We start from the raw sequence: 23,049 nt of genomic DNA on the forward strand, positions 1-23,049 counted from the left end.
TTGTGCCCGTTTTCCGTGGAAGGACAGTCATCCTCCTCTACCAATGAACCTTTCAACTTGCGCTCATCGTACCAGATCATTGGCTCGCAAACTGGCACTGAATCCTACATTGCTCACCAAGTACAGTGACATCTTGGCGGATCAGGAGCACCGTGGTTTCATTGAGAAAATGCAAGATCCAGTTAGTACCACAAGATGCCATTACATTCCACATCATGCTGTCCGTAAGGACTCACCTACAACCCCAGTACGCATCGTGTATGACTGTAGTTGCCATCAAACAAAGAACCAACCAAGTCTGAACGATTGTTTACTAACAGGCCAACCCCAACTCAATGATCTGTGCTGTATCATTTTAAGATTTAGGCTACACCCTGTCGGAATCTGTACAGACATCGAGAAGGCCTTTTTGCACATACAACTTCACGAAGATGATAGGGACTACACCAGATTCCTCTGGTTAAGTGACCCACAGGATCCAGACAGTGAGTTTGTTACTTACAGATTTAGAGTTGTCTTGTTTGGTGCTGTGTGTTCCCCCTTTATGCTGAATGCTACCCTACACTGTCATTTAGCTCAATACAATTCACCAACTGCACAGAGCATGCTTGCAAACTTGTACGTAGACAATGTAGTATCTGGGTGTCCATCAGAATCTGAAGCTATCAGTTATTACAATGAGGCTCGTTCCATAATGAATGGTGCCCACTTCAACCTTAGAAGTTGGGCCTCCAATAGTTCTCAACTTATGGACCAAGCAAGCAGAGACAAGATTTCAGATACCAGCAATCCAGTCAATGTTTTAGGGCTGCAATGGAACACAAAGGTAGACACATTGTCACTTACATCTAAGTCTTCCATCCCCAGTATCACCTCATTGATCACCAAGAGAGAGGTCTTGAAGGAATCATCCAAGGTATTCGACCCCCTGGGACTACTTTCCCCAGTGACTGTCAAGGCGAAGATCTTCATGCAGTCACTATGGCAACGTAACCTAGACTGGGATGAACCGTTATCTAATGAGGACCAACAACAATGGCTCAGTATAGCAGAGAACGTCCAAGAGGCCAGGTGTCTACAGATTTCAAGACAGTACTTCCCTACAGTTGGTGTTTCAGAACAACCTGACACGCTACACACATTTGCTGATGTGAGTCTCACAGCTTATGGTGCTGTAGCCTTCCTTTGTAGTGGCAACAATAAATCCTTTGTTATGGCAAAGTCCAGAGTAGCACCCCTCAAACCACTGACCTTGCCGAAGCTCGAACTGATGGGTGCACTCACAGCAGCAAGACTATGTGACTTCATTGTTCAAGCTCTACATCCTCTCACCTTGCTCACTCATTTCTGGTCAGATAGCCAGATTACTCTTCATTGGATCAAGGGAGAGAAACGCACTGGCACCTTTGTCACTCATCGTGTCACCGAGATCCTCAACCTCTCAAGACCAGATCACTGGCAATACTGTCCAACACAGGACAACCCTGCAGACCTTCTCACCAGAGGCATTACTTCTTCACAACTGAAGTCATCTACATTGTGGAAGCAGGAATCTCAATGGCTACCATCCAAGGACAGTTGGCCCACTTGGAGCTTCTCGCCTACCATTGAAATGCAGGCACTGGCTGTCACCACAACCAGTTTTACCCCATCAGCTACCCAACAACCTTCAGGTACTATACACATCAACAATATTATTGACATAACCAGTTACAGCAGATTGTCCAGACTTTTGGCAGTTACTGCATATGTGTGTAGATTCATTACCAACTGTAAGAAGCCATTGCAGGAACGGGTAACTGGACCGTTAACACCAGCAGAGCAACACCACGCTCTAATCATTTGGGTGAGACAGTGTCAAGAAGAAGATTACTCAAGAGAGATCACTAATCTTAATACGAAGTCTGCAAACAGACTACCACTTGTCCGCCAACTACGTTTGTTTTTGGATGCAGATCAGCTAATACGCAGCGGCGGAAGAATACACAATGCCCCCCTGAGTGATATGGCTAAATTTCCACTATTACTTCCACCCAAGCATTCGCTGACATCGCCGATCATTCACAGTGTACACCTACGGTTGTTTCATGCTGGAACCAATGCTACGTTAACAGCAATAAGACAGAGGTTTTGGATACCTACCGGTAGACAACAGATCAAATCTCAACTACGCCAATGCATCATCTGCCGTAAACATAGTGGAAAACCGTACCAGATACCAGATCCTCCACCTCTACCACAGATTCGCACTTGTGCTTCAATCCCCTTTACCATTACAGGCATTGATTTTACTGGGGCTCTCTACGTACGTAACAATCACACTGAGGAGAAAGTGTACATTTGCTTGTTCACCTGTGCCACAAGCCGTGCCATTCACCTTGAGGTCGTTACTGATTTAACAGTGGACACATTCCTTCTGGCATTCAGGAGATTTGCTAGTCATAGGTCACTCCCACAGATTGTTGTATCAGACAATGCAACTACTTATCAGGCAGCTGCAGATGAACTTTAGCGACTTCTACAATCAAAACATCTTACTGAGGCACTGGGAAGGCAAGGAGTACAGTGGCAGTTTATCCCAAAGCGCGCCCCCTGGTATGGTGGGTGGTGGGAGCATCTTATCGGTTTAACGAAGATGTCCTTGAAGAAGGTTCTGGGAAGATCAAGAATTAGCTTAGTTGTGTTGCAGACACTAGTAGTGGAGGTAGAGGCCATCCTCAATGACAGGCCTCTCACACATGTTTCCTCAGACCTAGAAGATGCCGAGCCACTCACACCAGCACACCTTCTACATGGTCACCGCATCACATCATTGCCCCACACAGTAGTGGATGAACAGGACTTGAATGATCCTACCTATGGTTGTAAGACAGATGTTACCCAGAGAGCTCAACTGCAGGCCTTCCTGCTGAACCAGTTTCAAGCACGTTGGAGATTTGAATACCTAACTTCCCTTAGAGAATATCACAGAACTACTGGAAACAACAGCCAGCGAGTCAAGCCAGGAGACATTGTTTTGGTGTACGATGATAGTCCAAGAAACACATGGAAGTTAGCAATTGTTGAAGAACTGATGACTGGGAAAGATGGACTAGTACGCGCAGCAAAGATCAAGACAACACAGGGAAGAACTAACAGCCCCATAGCCAAGCTGATTCCATTGGAGGTATCAACACCAATTGTTCAAGAAACACATGGACCCAACAGCACTGCCCAGCAAGAAACACCAACAGAAGGGGATACAGTGGAGAGAAGACCACACAGGGCAGCTGCTCAGAGAAGTAGAGAGAGGGTCAAGAATTGGACAGAGCAGCTTGGTGGGCCCCCGGAAGATGTCATGGACTGACTGTATATAGCGTAACGTAATGTAATATTATTAGTAAGATAGGCCTTATTTAGAACGTATGATGTAATTGCTAGTAGAGGTGTACCGATATGGGTTTTTGGCATGTACCAATATCCGATATTGATGCCACCAAAAGAAGCCGATAACCGATAGTCGATCCGATATTTGCATTATAGTTAAAAGTGTACATTTACCTACCCTACAACAACATGTACATATATTCATTGCTATACTCTACCTGTGGTGGTATACAGCTTGGGTTTCTATTGTGCAATCCAGACAATTAGGCACCCACAAACATTTTTATGTATACTCCCATGAAGCCTTATACGGACATTTCTGCATTCTAATTGTTTGTGAGAAAGCTGGTACAGCAAGTTTCCTTGGTTATCTTGTGACCCTTTTTATTACAAGGTACTCTATAACTGCTTCATTTATAAAGACTGTGATAAGCTTTCTAGCAACAGACAGTAGAATCACGTGTGTTTATATGGCTTCTCGTAGCGTAGCGCTTGTTTCAGAGTGAACAATAAGCCACTGGCACTAAGGAGCCACATGAATAACGTAGAAAACCAATGCACAATCCGTTTATGTACAAACTATTGCTACTGTATAAATATCGGTAGCAATATCGGTCCTCCTGCTGTTCTGTACAGATACCGATATTGGTAAAAATTACCATATTGGTGGTCGATATTATAGCCGATCTGATTATCGGTACACCTCTAATTGCTAGCACGTGCTTAATATACAATAAGATGGAGTCGTAGTGTGTTCCTCGCGGTCCGATTGTATCCGTCTGAGAAGAGGCGATCCTTCCCGAGATTAATCCGGAACCTGTCTGTACTATCAGGCCACCCCTCATAATAGTTTCAACGCTGCTAGGAGTAATATCTGAGATATATGTAGTAAACAACATACAAAAAGGGGCATGTCCATGAAAATAAAAGTGACCTTTGACTAAAAGAGCTGATATGTGTTCACTGTGGTGTGGCCAAGAAATAAATGTTATAATACCAGCAACTACCTTAATCAAGGTATAGATAGTGTTTTCCTTATATTCTTCCATGTGCAAAAAGATGAAAGTCATTTCAGTAAACTTTGCTGTAAATAAGTGCCTACAACTCATGTGCCTTTTGCTGTATGAACACACAAAAAAAAAGATTTTAATATTTCCATGAACAGACGAATCTGATGTTGTACCATAGGACAAGAAAGTTTTGAGGTATTTAATCTTCGTGGATTGTCAAATTGTATATAGTAAAATTAGAAATTTTCATGGTTGAGACATCGATCAATATACAGCTTCCACACAAAACAGGCTGTGAAATATTTAAATTTCGTGGACAAGACATCCATGAAATTCATAAAAATTTCTGCCATATGGGGATCCCTGGTCCAAACCCCGAACATTTCTTAATATTTTCCTTGCCCATTTTTTCTACTTCTTGGTGACTTTCCTAATAGAGTATCTCCATGGTACCTGTTTCACATGTTTGTTTTTGCTATATATCTCCTTCTTAGCTAATACTCTTAGTACTTTTAAATCACAAATGGTCTGTGCTATGATGGACAGCTAATTCGCTTACTAAAGTTTCTGTCAGTAGTTTACCCTGCAGGCATAACAAAAAATCACACTTGCAAGTTTGGAAATTGCTTCTAACTTTGCTCCATTCTACACAAATTGGAAGATAAATGCACATGTATAATATGCTCTTTACACCCTACAATAGGGTCCGCAACGCGAAAAATCGATATCCTCCAATCAACTACCTAACTATTGTCATGTGTTAGGCTAAGTGTAACTTAAATAACACCAGCGTGGCACCCAAGTTTGTCACTTTCTTCTGGTAGAAAACGATACAAATGTCTTTAAATCACGTGATTTTTCGTTGCAGTGGTTCGTAGGGTCCTTCGTATGCCACGATATTCACTCTCAACATTGTTCAAATAGTCTATCATCAACTCAAAGTATCGGTGGTTTGATTTTATTGGTCAGTTTCTGGTGGCAGCACGGTCTGTGCGGATTTTTGGCGACAAACAAAATGTTTCTTCCTCTGGAGCACAGGACAAGCAGAGCAGCAACTGGGCCGTGGGTCAGCAATGACCAGTACTAGGTAAAGTACCTGCATGCGGAGTATGGTTATAATTGAAGCTTGTTAGCCATCTGGCTGAGTCATCTATATGCTGAAATTCGGCCAAAACGACGCGATTTTTGCAAAAAAAAAACCAGAATGGTTGATACATCAGTGAGACAGTCTCCAACAGCAAGAATACGAAGCTTATAAACACCTAACAATACGGCTATCTCGCCCAGTAAACGCATAGAGCAATCCAATGCCGGCATGAAATAGGCACTCACGTGATCAACATTTGAATCACGGAAAATACAACCATAATCCGTTCCAATGACCTTAAAACCGCTTGAAATCAAATGACAATCAGTTTGTGTGCGTTAGGTTCAGCATCTCGATTAGCCCAGCAGTCCAAGACTCTCCCTATGATGTCATCACACACCTGCACTAGCCTAGACCACGCCTGAGTGAACAATTAACACAAATCTTTTCAAAAGGAACTCACTGCATGGTTCTTGTTCAGAAATGAAAGCAATTTCATGGGCATTTCCGTGATTTGAATTTCGATCACGCGAGTGCCTATTTCATGCATTGGATTGCTCTATGCGTTCACTGGGCGAAATAACCGTATCGTTAGGTGTTTATAAGCTTCGTATTCTTGCTGTTGGAGACTGTCTCACTGATGTATCAACCATTCTGGTATTTGTTTGCAAAAATCGCGTCGTTTTGGCCGAATTTCAGCATATAGATGGCTCAGCCAGATGGCTAACAAGCTTCAATTATAACCATACTCCGCATGCAGGTACTTTACCTAGTACTGGTCATTGCTGACCCACGGCCCAGTTGCTGCTCTGCTTGTCCTGTGCTCCAGAGGAAGAAACATTTTGTTTGTCGCCAAAAATCCGCACAGATCGTGCTGCCACCAGAAACTGACCAATAAAATCAAACCACCGATACTTTGAGTTGATGATAGACTATTTGAACAATGTTGAGAGTGAATATCGTGGCATACGAAGAACCCTACGAACCACTGCAACGAAAAATCACGTGATTTAAAGACATTTGTATCGTTTTCTACCAGAAGAAAGTGACAAACTTGGCTGCCACGCTGGTGTTAAGTTACACTTAGCCTAACACATGACAATAGTTAGGTAGTTGATTGGAGGATATCGATTTTTCGCGTTGCGGACCCTACCTACAAGTGTGAACAGAAAATCCAATAAGACTTGTGCAAGTTATGGCACTTTTTTTAAGTGTTGCAAAAGTAAAATTAACAGCAAAAGAGAAATAAGAAGAAAATAAGACAAACTTTGAAGGTGCATATCTCAATAATCACAGGACTGATGATTAAACTCAAATTTGGAATGGAAGAGAGGAACTTGTTGTGGAAAATGGGGTTTGAGGTACTGTACAAAGGGCTTGAAAAATAGCATTATGTTGGTTCCTGTAAAATACACACTTGTCTGTTGTTCACCCAAATACATTGGCTTTCCAAATACATTGGCTTTCCTTGGCCACACGACACACTATTGTGCATCTTGAGATTTGTAACTGTATCTGCAAGGATACAGTATGCTTGTCAAAAGAGATACGGTATCATGTATAATGTAGCTAATGAAGTACTCAGTTACCCTACCTTCATTATCCATAGCTACCCTTGTTTATTTGAAATTAGTATTGACTGCTCTATTAGGGTATTTTGAGTGTAAGTGTTATGGTATTTCAACAGACTTCTATATATAATGTGACTGAATTTTGGAAAATCTCCCTTATGGGTGCATTCAACACATTAAATATTTAATTCTGAAACACAGCATTATCAGTTAATTTCCCACCTATTTAAGGGTAGAATAAACCGTAGATACCTTGAATTACAAGTAAAATATTTGAAAAGTGTTTTCTGCTATTAACAGTACCATGCTAGTTCAAAAATCTAATTCTTTCAGGTGTGACCATAAGGATGATTTTCCAAAATTTGGTCACACATACGTTTCAGTTATCTGAGCAATGCACTTATCTGGATACTTTTACAATTGGAACTGAGGGTCTACTGTAGTCCCTGGAAGTGTATTGGTGAGTAGCACCTGCCTGTCACAACTCACCACAGTAATACCACCAACCTTTCACACTTATTTCCTCCAGGATGCAAATCACTACCAGTGCTCAGGTGAATAATTCTTGGTTAATTTAGGCACTTGTTATTAGAGACTTGTTTACCATTTAGATAAGGATTTTGCAGAATGTATACCATATATGATAAGCGTAGCCACAAAGCATGGTATATCACTTATATATCACAGTTTGTCGTGGTATATCAGTTATATACCACAGCACGGCACTTTTGATCTCAACCACAGGTGTGGTGTATATATTACATATATATATATAAAATACTTTCACATTTCAGATCAAAGGAGCCACATGCACCTGGGTTACATACGAATGGGCAGTGATTATATAGACGTTAAGGTTGTAATTGATGGATCGATTAATACTCATGTGATTATAGTATGCATGCACAACTTGGATTTCCCATGAAAGCCACTCAGACAGAAAGTGATTTGTTATCCTCGCTATCCTACGAGTTGAAAAGTATTGGGCTAAGGCCACATAAACTTAATTATTAGTTTCTGATCCTCTCCTGCACTGCCATTTTTCTACCTCATCAAGCACCACTGGTGGCTAAGGGAGGCCAATTAACACCTTTTATAGTTGGTACCTTGCTAGAGCAGTCTAAGAAAATTGCATTTTGAGCTATTTCAGCTATAGCTAATTTAACTACCTAGTCAGTAAAAAAATTAAAATAAATTATATATCAAAAATGCTTTGTGGATAAGCATGCACTGCACTGCATGTGTCAAGGTATTTCATGGCATATGTGGTCAGATCTGTATAAAACTGATCCAAATCATGCAATCACACATCAGGCAAAATTAGTTTTTTTTTTTGATACAGCAAATGGGTTGGAGGTATTAGTAGTTAATAAAAAGAATTCAAATGTGGTTTTCTAAACACAGAAATTTTTTGTGGCCAAAGTTTAATCATGGTCATAATTTTATATATGTTTCCTGATTTGCGAAAAGGGGTCTTCCACACACATCCAATTCTATGCATTTGGATGACCATAACTCAGTGCTTAAGAAACACATTCAGCTGAAATTTTCTCCACCTCCTAAGCTATGCTGTTGCTAACTCTTGACCAAATTGCAAGTTCATAGCCTTTTCCACTCTGTAGTTATGGGTTGTCAAATGTGGTAAATTGGATGTGTGTGGAAGGCCCCTTTTCGCAAATCCGGTCACATATACATGAATGCAAATCAAGCCTCGTACAGACATGACATGTTTATGTTGCAGACAAGTGCAGACTTACATGTGTACATGCATGTAGAAGTATATTCTCCTGCTTTCTAATTTGTTTACTTTTGTGATAGCCTTTGTGATATACATTAATTTTGTTATTTTATTTGTTCATTTAGAAAAATTTAATACTATCATGGGAGATAGGTGAGGGTGCTTTAGAGTTTAGACCCATCTTTGTGAGTGTAAAATATAAGTATTTCAAAAATACAATACAACCATCCCTACCATGAAACAAAACTTCTTATAGTTTTCGGCTAACCTCTGCACATTACATAGTATGAAATGCATACATGTAGGATAATAAAATGTATGTTTGCATGTGTACAAGACCTGTACTATTACTAAGTCATTTTGTTTTCAAGTGGTAATAAGTTGAAGACGGTGATTGTTATTCTCTGTAACAAAGATAGTACCAACACTGTTGACTGCTACACCATAGATGCAGTCGAATTGTCCTCTTTGGCTTCCTGTTGTTCCAAACTTAGTAATCAACTGGTGGGTGGGGCTGAATACTGTGATGACGTGACCATCGCTAGTTATTATACAATTATCGGGAGAAAGACAAATGGCATATGGAGTATTACAATTGATCTTGTTAATAAAGTGACCATCTTCACTAAACACAATAACTCCTCCACTACTAATATCACAGTCAGTCACATACACTTGGTCACTACTGTCCAAGGCAATACAACGTGGAACCTGAAGTTGCCCTGGATTAGATCCTTTGGAGCCAAATTTGAATAGAAATCTGTTACTACTATCAAATACCTGAACTCTACAGTTACTATAGTTTACCACATATAGTAAACCTTTACTATTAAATGCTAGTCCTTGAGGATTATTGAATTGGCCATTTTCACTGCCATAGGAGCCAAACTTTGATAGGTAGTATCCTTGTAGAGTAAACTTCTTCACGACATGCTCATAGAACTCACTGACTGCTATTATATTGTGACCTACAGCTACACCTATAGGATTGTTCAGTTTACTATCTTCACTTTCTTGACCAAACGTTGTGACCAGATTCATATCTTTGTCTAGTATTACCACAGTATTATATTCTCTCTCTACCACTACAACATCATCATTAGTGGTGGTGGTAATATCCCAAGGATACTGAAATTTCTTTTCTCCAAATTGTGTGATCAGTTGACAATTTTGTGCTTTAATTTTGGTGTAGTCTCTTAACATTGTTTTCACACTAAAATGATAACACTATTGTCAATAATATTATTATTTGTAGGACAATTGGCTAACTTAATGCAAAGTTTAATAATTACTTCTCAATGGATCACTTATTTTACATACTACATAATATGTGACCACATGTTGGATCCTTGCACATGAATAGATTGGAGATCAGCAATTTTATAAATGCTTCAAATCTGGTATAAATTCAAAAACCATGGGCTTGAAATTTGACTGTGAGTACAGCAAACGATAGTGCTTGCTATCTACTGTTAAACTCAGCCTAGTGGCATGAAAATGTACATACAGTGTATCGGTGTGATTATCCCATCAATGGTGATAAGTAATGATCAAATTCAATAAAGTACGAAAAATTTGGTCATTAATTTTGCTCGATGCAAGTGCATGTAACTATTAGTCTCTAAAGTGGTGAAAATTTTGGTGACCTACCAGTGAAATAATTAACAACCTTTAATGAAATGTGAAAGTCATGATGTGCAGGTTGAAATTCTGGATTCCAGGATGTGTGGCTGCTCAGGCATTTACCTAGTCTATGGATCAAGTCACTACCTGGTCAGGGATTTTTTGGATTTCTTTGTGTAATGCTAAGTATGTTTCTAACGTCTTACTTTACAGGCTTCAAGTCTCTATAGTCAGTTCGCATTCACCTGAGCCAAATATAGTCACATCAAAGAGGTAAACATGTGTTCATTCCCAAATATGGTTATGTACTGGAACAAGGATGTTTTCATGTTGTAAACATGTTTGCACGTCTGAATTGTCTATACTAAATGTATGGGATATTTTAAAGCCTCATAACTCAATAATTGTTCTTGCCTGTATCAAAGCACTTTTTGATAAACCGTTCCAGCATATAAAGGGCTTCACAGTACCAGGGGCAGAGAATGGTATTCAAAAGTGTGGGTGTGTGTGTGGGGGGGGGAGTGTCTGGGGGAATGTGCTGAATGTTTTGAGACTGAGAGTATTTTAGGTGGTACATGTGTACTCAAATAGGATACTCCTATAACATTATAACAATGACTATCACAGGTGACCACAAATGACTGTCAATAGTGGGATAGTGAATAATAAACAAATACCGTACTAGTGCAGTACTTGACCAGGGTCTGTATTGTTAAACTTCATTGTAAGAAGTAGGATATGAAATGTCAATCTGAGAAGAACTGAGATCAGTTATTACAATAGATATCTTACAAGTGCAGGTGGCATTAAGGATTTTTCTCACTAATTTTGGATGGTGAGAAACATATTTCCCACATCTCTTGGTTTCTTTTTAAAAAATATTATTATTAGTTAACAAGCACTGTTCTATTGGAAATTGTGGCGGTTTATGTATGTTTGATTAATCTTATGAAAGATATTTAAACGAGTGCCTTCAATAATTTTGTAACGTACATGTTTTACCTTACTTGGTTCTATGACTCAATACTGCCAGTCTTGATGTAAACCTTGCTACATGCATCACATTAATTTATTATACACTTGCAGCAGCTATGGTAAATCAAACATCCAGCTGATTGAGACAGAAAAGCAGTTAATCAGATATTTGTGACTAGATTTGCAAGGACACATGTTTGCATAAAGGAGATTGTGTAGTAGTATAATACAGTAAGTAGCTATTCAAGTAGTCCTGGAAGTATATTCAGCTGGCTTTCGCATCCGCTATAACACATTTGTTTAAGCAGATTACCGAAGGATCAGATTAGATTACTGATAGTTTACAAACAAGTGGAAGAAAATTCATAGATTGTATAAGTGGTTTAGTGACAACAAATTGTACTATTGCCAGCTGTTCTATGAAAGCATCTTGATCATATGATTGTGTTGTGTACATAGCCTATCTTGTTTTGACTATTTTTTAGTACTCTAATATAGCACACATTTTTTTCTGAGCATAGGTGTGGAGGTCCCCTTGTGCTAATTCGATCTGTACAAAAATCAGACTGTCACTATGCCTCAAAATCATGAAGTACAGTAAATCGACTGAAGCACACATGAGTTATTGCAATTTTTTAAAAGAAAAAAGAATACATAAGATTAAACTTTCATCACAAATTTTTTTTTACGAGAGCAGGTCACCTTATATAAATCACCATATCTAATAATGTTAACTATTGTCAAAAGAATCTACTGCTTCAACCACAAGAATGTTATAAAACCATAAATCATAAAAATTGGACAGTCAGATTTGTGAACACGTTCTATATACCATTTAATTTAACAGAGTTCTAGTGCTCCTCACTATACAATAAACACTGTTAGTCTGTTTATCATCGAAGTGACATGCATTAAGGTTGGTTGTCAGGTGCTTTTACAACTATGCATGCATAAATGCATACACAAATGGCCTAAAATCTGTCTGACAAAAAAAGTTGGAATGCAAACTCATAACTTGACCTTTCCTTACCCTTCTCTTGTGTAGACTGTGTGGTCATTGTTTTGAAAATCTCTTTGGTATGATGATAAAACATGTCATGGATGAACAGGTGATTATGTACAATTACACATGAGAAGAATCCAGTTATATACCCATGTTTTAGGGGAATGCCTATTTCATGATAGGTGCACTGGTTGGTTTAACACATGAAGAACGTTATAGATAGCACAAGGATTCCATATAAGATGAATAAAAAAAATTTAAAAATTTTAAGAGGGAGAGTGGTAATGTAAACCACAAATCCCTAAATTGACTCTCTGTCATAAATATTTAGTTACGTGCTCCGTCATTTTGAAACAAGTCAAAATAAGGATTTGTGGTTTACATTACCACTCCAGCAATACCTTCTAGTTTCATGGCTTTTTTCAGCGATCCCTATTCTCCCTCTTAAAATTTTCAATTTTTTTATTCATCTAGTTTATGTACTTTTTATTAATCCAGCAATGGATTATGGATTTGTTTTATTGATAATGAAGACTGTTGTGAATAGTGTATTTTTGCATTCTGCATAGTAACGCCGTCAACATTTCAGCACACACATGAAACTGATCAAATTGCAATGTACATACAGAGCCTCCTAGTATGAGCTAGAATTTACATTACTTACTAGTGCCTTTAATAGTCCAAGTGCAAGGGTTGCTGTTATCAGAAATACACTTGACTGCATTATTAGAATATTTACGTGACTGCTCTATTAGAGTATTCAATTGATAACCTGTCTGCGTACAATAATCACACAGTGAAAAAACCACCTTGCAACAAAGTCTTCAGCACAGATTAAGCTTCCTGGTCTATACTAAGTTTTATAAGGACAGATTTTATTAGCAACAAGCAGCATACACTAGACAACCTAACTCTGAATGCAATTTTGTATGGCTTTGCATACGTAATGGAATTTTGGCAAGAAGAAACGGTCCAGTTTGGGCTGTTTCCATCCAAAACTGAAATAAAAAATAGGTCTTTGACACGCACAATGATCCATTCAGCAAGCCTTGCTACTTTTTATCCCAGGATTCTCCTCGTAAAGTTCATTATACCTGTGAAAGAATAATATTATGAATAATAATAATAATAATTATGATCAAAATGGCAAATTTCAGTTTTGTCTGAAATGCATGTACTGTTTCCTTTTCACTTGATACTTACTAGTGGACCTATACTCAATGCAAAGAACTACTAGAGGGTTGTATTGAGTTGAAGGATGCTTTTCAAGGTGGTTTTTAGGTGTGCATTCTAGTAGGAATTTTGCAAAAAACTTCGGCGATCCCTATTATGAACCCACTGTCGTGATTCATGATGGTGTCCTTAGCAGGGACCCACGAGGATCCAACTCTTCTTGGAATTTTATACACTTCACAATATTCTATACTTACCTCTGCAAGTAGTCTTGCATGGCCAATCCACTTGTTCCCCATCACAGTGTCTCACATGATGTTTAAAAATTATAAGCGCCTCTGAAAAGTGTCTGAAACTGATTGCATTTATAGGCCACTCACCTGCTGCACAATGAGCATACTAGTCTATTATGTCAACTAGCTACTAAAGCTTAGAAACATTGTGCAATATTCAGGGAAATAGCAATTAATAATGAAGCTAGTTTCAGTCCAGCAGCTCAACAACCAGACTTCATACATCGTGGTACATTTGCACAATGTTTCTAAATTTTAGTAGCTAAGCAACATAGTAGACTAGTATGCTCATAGTGCAGCAGGTAAGTGGCCTATAAATGCCAAGTAAAACAGTCAGCTTCAGACACCTTTTCAGAGGTGTATACAATTTCTAATTGGTTTAAACATTGTGTGAGACGCCGTGACGGGGGAAAAGTGGATTGGCCATGCAAGACTACTTACAGAGGTACCTAGTACAAGCATAGAATATGGTGAAGTGTATAAAGTTCCCAAGAAGAGTTGGATACCCATGGGTCCCTGGGTCCCCTGATCCACTGTTTTTACCTACCCTCATGGGATATGTCCAAGTAATACTGTGGGCACTATGATGTATGTATATGGCTTCATATTCAGTTTGCATAAACATGTTATGCTGAGCAGTCGTAGATTTTAACAGTTGTCCTTGGCTATATATGAAGCCATATACATCAAAGTATCGACAGTCTTTTACTTTTAGATATAAGCTAGTTATATCGGGAATTAGTAAAACGCGGAATACAGAATAACGGAATTGCGGAATAACGAAATAAGCAAAACTAATATTTTGCAGATTGTACAAATAGTTACATGCTCTATAGCAATCATACTTTATTACACCTTGCAACAGCTCTGCATGGCACTGGATAGCTAAACAGCAGCTGGGCGAGCATTAAATGGGACGAGTGAGCAAACAACCAATCACCCTAGAACGATCTACCTTTGCTAAACTTACTTATCTATACTCCTTAGTTGATATAGCTACAAAACGCCAAGATCTAGTTCTATTCTTAGGTTAAACTAGCTGCCCTTCATGTGCATATGACCGAATTTTAGAGTCACACTAGAGTTCAGTAGGGAAGTCCAGTGGTTGTGTGTCTTTAAATGGATTTCAAAACTCTTCAGGTTTGAATCAAGAGTGTAGGTAAGTGAAGTTAGCGAAGGTAGATCGTTTTAGAGTGATTGGTTGTGTGCTCGTCCCATTTAACGCTCGCCAGCTGCTGTTCTATCCATCACCGTTGTGCGCCATGCAGAGCTTTACAAGGTAAATAAAGTATAATTACTATAGAGCATATAACTATTTGTACAATCTGCAAAAGATAAGTTTTGCTTATTTTGTTATTCCGCAATTCCGTTATTCCGCGTTTTACTAATTCCCAGTCATATCACAGCAATCGTAGAACTGTGACAACTTAGTTATTAACACTTGTCCTTGGCTTCATCTTGGACTCAAGTCTGATGTCAATAACTAAGATATCCTACTCCTGCTATGATATAACTATAACTTGTGTCATACAGCCAAAGTCAGTACTGGAGAAAAATAGATTACATCTTCCAAGAGCTAAGCTTTCTCAGAGATATGAACCTTCAAAATTCACTTTAGTTTAATCATCTTTGCTTTTTATTCACATAGAGTATGTTTACCAAATTTACTTGACATCAGGTAAGTTAAGGCTGGTTTCCATATAACTGCAAACTGCCTGCGTTATTGCCTGAGTCAGAGTGTCAATGGTACCATGCAACTTGCTGTGGTTGGCCTGCAACTTGCTGTGGTTGGCCTGCAACCATAGCTGAGATGGATTAACAGTTCACTACACATCTGTATTTTTCTGTATATTGTAAGTTTAGCAAACCTTGGAAACGACCCTGGTAGCAAAGATACATCTTAATTTGTTATAACATGGCATCATGGCACATTACAAGTGTTTTAGAGACACTATACGAAGCATGGTATACTCATAGGAATCATGCTTGGCTTCTTCATGTTGAACATTGCTGGATTTTACTTGCGGTGTTTGCTTCCATTAACAAATCATTTTGCCAGCGATGCCAGAAGGTTGAACTTCTACCAATTTTTACGGTGGCTGCGGCACAGTTGTTTCGATACCAGTGAGGTATGTTTCCATACCTGTGCCAAAAACAACCCAGCTGTAAAAAAAGGCGAGGCCAAGAATGCACAAGTACATGTTCATGGAGTAACCAAAAGACATGATATCAAAATCTGGCCAAGAAAGCATTTACAGTATAGGCACTTTTGTGCATTCATTTTCTATATGCTTCACATTATCACATCCAGCTAGCTGTACATGTGTGCTTGCAGTATACACAATACTACTGAGATGATAAAAGATATTACACTGCATTGTTACCAAAATTAATTTAACTAAAAATTTACAATTGGTTTCAACTTGGCCATCTTTTTTGCACTGTATATTAAAATAAAAAGATGGCCAAGTAGAAACTAATTGTAAATTTTTAGTTAAATTAATTTTGGTAATAATGCAGTGTAATATCTTTTATCATCTCAGTAGTATTGTGTATATTGCAAGCACACATGTACAGCTAGCTGGATGTGATAATGTGAAGCATATAGAAAATGAATGCACAAAAGTGCCTATACTATAAATGCTTTCTTGGCCAGATTTTGATATCATGTCTTTTGGTTACTCCATGAACATGTACTTGTGCATTTCTTGGCCTCGCCTTTTTTTACAGCTGGGCTGTTTTTGGCACAGGATATCACTACTTTTTGTTGAATAGAGAACATACAGTTAGGTATATTACATAGGAGACACTGCATGCATGCATGCATAATAACAGTTTCAGCAACAGATTAGCTAGCTAAATTAGTAGCAAAAGCTCCCAAGTTCAGTGTTTAGAAGCGCTACTAAAAGTGACTTGCTAAGAGAAAATTCATTCAAACTGAAAATAATGTTTAAATTCCCGCAAGGACTCACGTGATATCTTGCGTGATGTTTCACGTAAATAAGAACCAGCAAAGTCAAGGCTACAGTCTTAACTATTCTTGCTGAAGCAGTGGGTTGGTGATATAACTAGTCTAGTCAAAATCTGTGCGTGACAAGTGGAGCCGAATCAGCTGCGAGTTGTTGCTGAATGTATGCCTCAGAATGGACATGAAGCCTGACGGCACTGAATGCATCACTGTGACACTATTCTCCCAGCAAATTGCCGGGTAAGTTCGTGTATAGCTAAGTCATTGTAAACGGCTATATAACTACAGTTGTAATTTTAGACAGGAATCTCCCATGCCATAGTAGCTTCCTGGGATTATATACTATGCTTGTGTAGGCCAGAGCCTCGTAGCTGGCTTGTTCTAGCTATGTGGGTCAGGCCGCGAACAAGTTGAGCTGAACCCTGAGAAAACAGCTAAAAATGAAAGAGGATATTTTCTCAACGTTTCAACCAACCAAGATGGTTGGTGATGACAACAAAGATGTCAAGAGCAGACAAGTGCTTCCACCAACAGTTCAGGAAAGGTTAATAGGCTATATACTTTTATGGCTTCCTATAATGTATGGTGAAAACTATGGCTATAAATAATGTGTCAGGCATTTGAATGATTAGCAAGTAAGTCAATGCTATACAAATGAGTTAATATTTTTGAGGGCTCAGCTCATCCATGATGTGTACATACAGTAGGCCGTAATTACTATGTATCGATTGATTGATGTCATAATAATATAAGCAGATCTGAGACAACCATGCATGGACCCTACTATATAGTAGCTGGGCAGATATAGAGTTATGTGTACTCTGATATAATTGTTGAGTGTTGTAGTTTGCCAATGGTCAAAGCTAAATTAACCATTCTAGATAGCTTTTTGTGATGTTAAAGGTATCAGGCAAACTCCAGTTAGGGGCAGGCAATAAAAGATTATTTTTCAAAACAGGAGAGGAACATGCTTAGGCCCGCAAGGTACAGCTAGGCTTAATCTATTTAACCCAGTAGATGCACCATATTATATATAATGCACATATCAATGTATTGCCCTACTAACCCCCCCCCCCCCCTCCCTTCGGGCACATATAGGGCTATAGTGGGCACAACCAAATGTTAAATGCCCCATGGTAGGACAAACCTATTGTGTCAAATCCCCACCATTGGCTTCAGTTGCAACGTGGGGGATTTGACATAGCGTAGAAAAAATACTTGGGTGCTTAATAAATGATTGTCAAACGCCCCATAGTGAAGCAGCAGTTTCATGTCAATTCGCCTTGTAAAGCCCCACTTACAGGCTTTACATCCAAGGGGGGTGGTGGGGTAACACATTGGTAGGTGCATAATGAGTTTACAACATAAACCTTATGTTAAAATTCAGTCTGTCTTGCTTTTTTCATGCTTATAGCAGCTAATGTGCTTATTCTCAAACAATCAGGACTGGAAAAACTACAAATTGTCTTCTACTTTTATCTATCAACTATCTATCAACTATCCAATCACTGCTAGTTTATTAAAATTTCCTTTGCTGTTGTAACTTGTTTACCATTATGCTATAACCATTAGTCCCTCCTAGTTTATATGTCTCCTAGCAACAAAAATTGTTATGTTAACAATGTAGGTGAGAACCACAAAACAAGTCAGTAATATATTCCAAAATTGGTCATCAACTGCTGCAGTATGCTGAATACATCTTGAGAATGGCTATGTGGGATGCTCACTTTAACAATAATCATAATAGTGGAATTAAGTGCTTGTTGACATGTTAGTCTGACTATAAGAGTACATGTTTTTAGTTAGCTGTGCCTTACCATACTGTATCCCTTTCTGTATATGCAGGGTGGATACTGATGTTGTGACTGTTGGCGGGTGAGTTTATGGTCAATGGATAAATCACGCAAATGGTGAAGAAAAAATAATAAGTGGTACTAAGACCCCACTACTATATTATGAACTCTTGGTGGTACTTCAGTCAAACACTAGTGTATTTGGCTTCTTGTGCTATTGTAGTTATTTTTTAAATTTTCATAATGTAAATGTTTACTATTACAGTATATTCATGCTATCATTAAAGAGTTTCTATAATTGTGGGTTAAATGCTGAAAGGTGATGCGCTGATGCTGGCTTTTTAAGTGAACACTGAAGTTTCATGGCTGGGGCGGGATTAAAGACGTGCACGGGTAATGTAGCAGTAAGTTACTTCAACTATATCACTACAGCGGGTATGAAACAGCTAGCTATAGCCATGTACGGCCCTGCATGGGCCGGAGTCACACTATAACGAGTCAGTGGAGGCATACCGTGGCGAATTTAAAACAAATCAGTGACTGGACTCTGACTCACAATTAAACCAAGAGTTGATAGCACAATGTCTATCAAATCAGCCAGCTCGCTATGGCTAATGACCTTGCCCACTTCCACACTATTTGGGTTTGGGAATTGAGGAGGGTGCCTCACACCTCGACGTCATGGTGGCAAGTTTGAATCTTCAAAGAGCACAAAAGCGATCTCATAAACTAACGAACAACTTTTAGCGAAATTAAATGTACAGATACATTGTGTAAAAAGCCCCTGATAGCCGCAGCCTTTTTACAATACGACTTCATGGTTGAAAGAAAATCGCTCCAATGGGATGCAATGGCAAAGAAAATGAAAAAAAGAACAATGCACATTTGAATAAATAAGTTAATTAATGCATTGTAAATGGGTGGGCAATGGAACAAACTACTCCAACAATTCACCTGACTTTTCGTGTGTTAGTTACTCATTATACAAAGGGTACATGCCACTGGTTTCGAGGCGGAATCTTTTAGTAAGGCTGAGATTTCGCCATGCAGATTTTAAAAGATTGCATAATCGATCCCTCATGTAATTACATGAGGGATCGATTATGCAATCTTTTAAAATCTGCATGGCGATTACATGAGGGATCGATTATGCAATCTTTTAAAATCTGCATGGCGAAATCTCAGCCTTACTAAAAGATTCCGCCTCGAAACCAGGGGCATGTAATGACTCACAGTAGTTGTCGCGTGTTTATTTTATTTATTGTGAGCACGCGCTTTGTGCTTCTTGGCCTCGTGACTCACTACCGTGAGTCTTGATTGTTTAAAGTGCCCCCATCAAGACCCCGGTATTAATCGCAGGCAATGCACAGGCAGCTTGTGGCTATATAGAAACTAGCCTTTAAGTGGCATACCTTAGTTAGACCTCCTATTTTGGACTACCACTGTTGTCTTCCAAATGTGTGTGTGGCACTCAGTCCTCAGTACAGCATGCCTTTTCTTGTCCATGTGGGTGATCTCCCTATACTATTCATCACAATGAGCTTTGGGACATTGCTAACTGAACTGTTCATATCAAAATTAATGTCAAATTTACCGGATTCCGCTAGGCTTTGCCCATTTTTGGTATAAATTACACCACCTCGAAACAAAGCACCATAGCTTCCGCATACTTTAGTTTATGGAAACATAGTTTGGTTTATTGGATTCCCTGATGTCAGGCGAGTCCCATGGTATATTAGATTTTGCTCTGAGACAAACGGAAAGGGCAGAACGAGCCTTGTTCTGGTGAATTGCACATCATCAGGTATGTAAATAATTACTGGGAAAACAAGGTTTTTCGTGTATTTCTCTGTAAAATTACCAGTTAAAGACTCAGTACGGGTGAAATCTTAATCAGTACGCTTCACTACATAAAATGACACCAAGTTTAGTGGATTTGGTTGAGGATAACAGGTTGTACTTTTGGGGTTTTTCCAGTCGCGTAATCAATATTTCCATAAGACTGTTGTATGGAGTGAGCATTATGCCTTAATCAACAATGAATAAATGACACTGTAATAATGTTACAACCACCGTACGGGTGGCATTGTATAGAGCAATTCAAGGGCTTTCTTTCATTGTATAATGTGTTATAGAGATTATGGGTGCTAATGCCTGTACTTTTGTGTTTTCTGTAAAAATAATAGTGCAAAATGCATGTACACTGTGTATTTTGTATTGGACAAGGGAATAACAAGGAATATACCACTTTAGCATGGGAGTTCAAAGGTGTCGCTCGGTGTTTAACTCGCATATTGCCCGAGCAATATCAAGATATTTCCCGGGCAATATCATGGGAAAGCGGTTTGCCACTGACTTTGATACCCAGCCAGTTCAAAGAAACGATACACTTTGACTCGTTATATTGAGTGACATAGAGCTTTGTATTGTGGGACTCATTTTTGTAGTGGTTGCTAAGCTAAGTATATTTGCTAAGAAAGACTAGTTGGTTGTTACTAAAGGATAATGAAAGCACAAAATAATTGTTTGGGCGATCGTGGATGCGTATTTCTACCCACCACGTATTAGCCTTTGAACAGACCACGGAACAGCAAAGCTACTACTACTACTACTACGTTGAAATAGGTTAGTAACTTACAGTCCTAAGTACTTAACTTAATGTAATAACTTACTTACTGTCCCAATAGCGAAGTTAGTTGGCTTAACTTAGTACAAAAATGATAACAATATAAACTCCATCCCACAATCGCAAGTTTTCTAACATTGCGTGTTGAAGCATAGTAACGTATTAATGACATTTTAACGTATGGCTAACATTCTGACGGTTATTAGCCCACGCTATTAAAACCACGATCGATCTTCAGATGCTACTGTATAAAACAAACGGGATGAGTTCTCAGTAGTTCTTTCACCTATTAGGTGAGTGCGCCCCAAGTGATATATATCACTTATACCACGGCTGCTTGGTATTTGCTGATATTATACACCCACAGCCCTCGGTTTTGGGTGTATATATCAGCAAATCCTTCACAGCCGTGGTATAACTATTAAATGACAAGATCTTTTGAATCAGCTTGTTTGACCAACCTGAGATCGTGAAAGGGATAAAAAGCAGATATTACATCATTTCAATGATTAATTCTTCAGAATTAAGGGTAAAACTTTGTATTCTGAGAAAAAAAATTTACCATTGGATTTGACAAAATGTACAGACTAGTTTTGATTGAACCATTTGACTCTGCAAACATTGCCAATGGAACCACATCAATCTGATATATTGAAGATAGGAGGACACTTCAGCAATGGCTTTTGGTAACGCAGACAGAAAGCGTATCTTGATTTCAAAGTTAGAACATCAGCATGGGGCATTTTGTCTTATTTCGCACTCCTGCTTGCACTCGAGGCATGGGTCCTTTGGTCACAGTGGTGTACAAAAGAATAATTGCTACTTATAATAAAAATGGACAGCCTTATACAGCAAGACAAAATTGACAACATTGTTTGTAATGTATGTACGTACTGGAAATATTATCCGCTCACAAGTCCATGTGGTATAGCGTGAGGCTTGAAACTGGTAGGGTGTGAGTTCAAATCCCAGTTGTACCGCTTTTTTTATCACACCTGTGCGTTATAATCACACTGATTTTTGCACAGCACACACAAATAATAAGAGTGGCTAAGGGGCGTAGCCGGCTAAGCCGAGTTTTTTCATTAGCTACTACTCCGGCTATTCCGGCAGCGCGGATCCGGAAGAAAAAAGGGGCCGGGCTACGCAAAGAATAAAAAGTGGTCTGGCTACGCGAGACAAGCTGGGCCAAGCGACTGAGACGCGCCGGGCAGCCGTTTAACCTGTCCACGAAAACATACCTATCATTAGGAATATATATTTACTTAGATAAGGTTGTAAAATCGTTGTAATAAATTGACTCACTTGTTATGATGAGCTGAAGATCGACGACTGGTTTCTCCTATCTCTGTTTCGTGAACGTATGGTACGGCAGCCATTTTTTAAATTTATTGTCTGACTCACGTGAGTTTGTCAGAGGGAAATTCTCCAATGAAATGGCGAAGCTACCAGTGTTTCTTTCAGCTTGATACAGCTAAATGGAGGTAATCATGGATAGTTTTCTGAAGGTATGCATTGGCATGAGTGGTTGACTTACTTTTAGGGGCTAGCTAGCTAGCTATATGGATAGCTATAGCTACTTAGCTATACTCTATTCTGTCCATATTTTACTTATTATTATTACAGTGAAACCTCATTTATAGGGCCACCTTTGGGACCCACAATAAGTGGCCCTATTAGTGAGGTGGCCTTATTAATGAAAACCTCATTAATCCGGCCATAAACAAAGTGGCCTTATTATCAAGGTTTTCAACAAATCAACACCTGGCTATAGTTGCTGTAACAGCTATATACGTATACTACAGGCTTCATCATAATGCACA

The 23,049-nt window shown here is 38.9% G+C and overlaps 1 protein-coding gene across 2 annotated transcripts in view; it reads right to left on the bottom strand.

Moving 5' to 3' along the window:
- The window catches only part of LOC136252979 (RING finger protein nhl-1-like), a 30,845-nt gene extending 8,226 nt beyond the window's left edge, over positions 1-22,619 (bottom strand). Inside the window, exons 1-2 of one of the 2 annotated variants that reach the window (XM_066045562.1) lie at positions 22,532-22,619; positions 8,964-9,985 (exon numbers count right to left, since the gene is read on the bottom strand). In XM_066045562.1, coding sequence (XP_065901634.1) covers positions 9,139-9,985; positions 22,532-22,605 — 921 coding nt within the window. In that variant the 5' untranslated portion in view covers positions 22,606-22,619 and the 3' untranslated portion in view covers positions 8,964-9,138. Of the gene's footprint in view, positions 1-8,963; positions 9,986-22,531 lie in introns of those variants that run through there. The other variant, XM_066045563.1, reaches the window with a different exon arrangement.
- Between the last annotated feature and the right edge of the window lie 430 nt (positions 22,620-23,049).

The sequence above is a fragment of the Dysidea avara genome, chromosome 4, assembly GCF_963678975.1.
Source record: "Dysidea avara chromosome 4, odDysAvar1.4, whole genome shotgun sequence".
NCBI lineage: Eukaryota > Metazoa > Porifera > Demospongiae > Dictyoceratida > Dysideidae > Dysidea > Dysidea avara.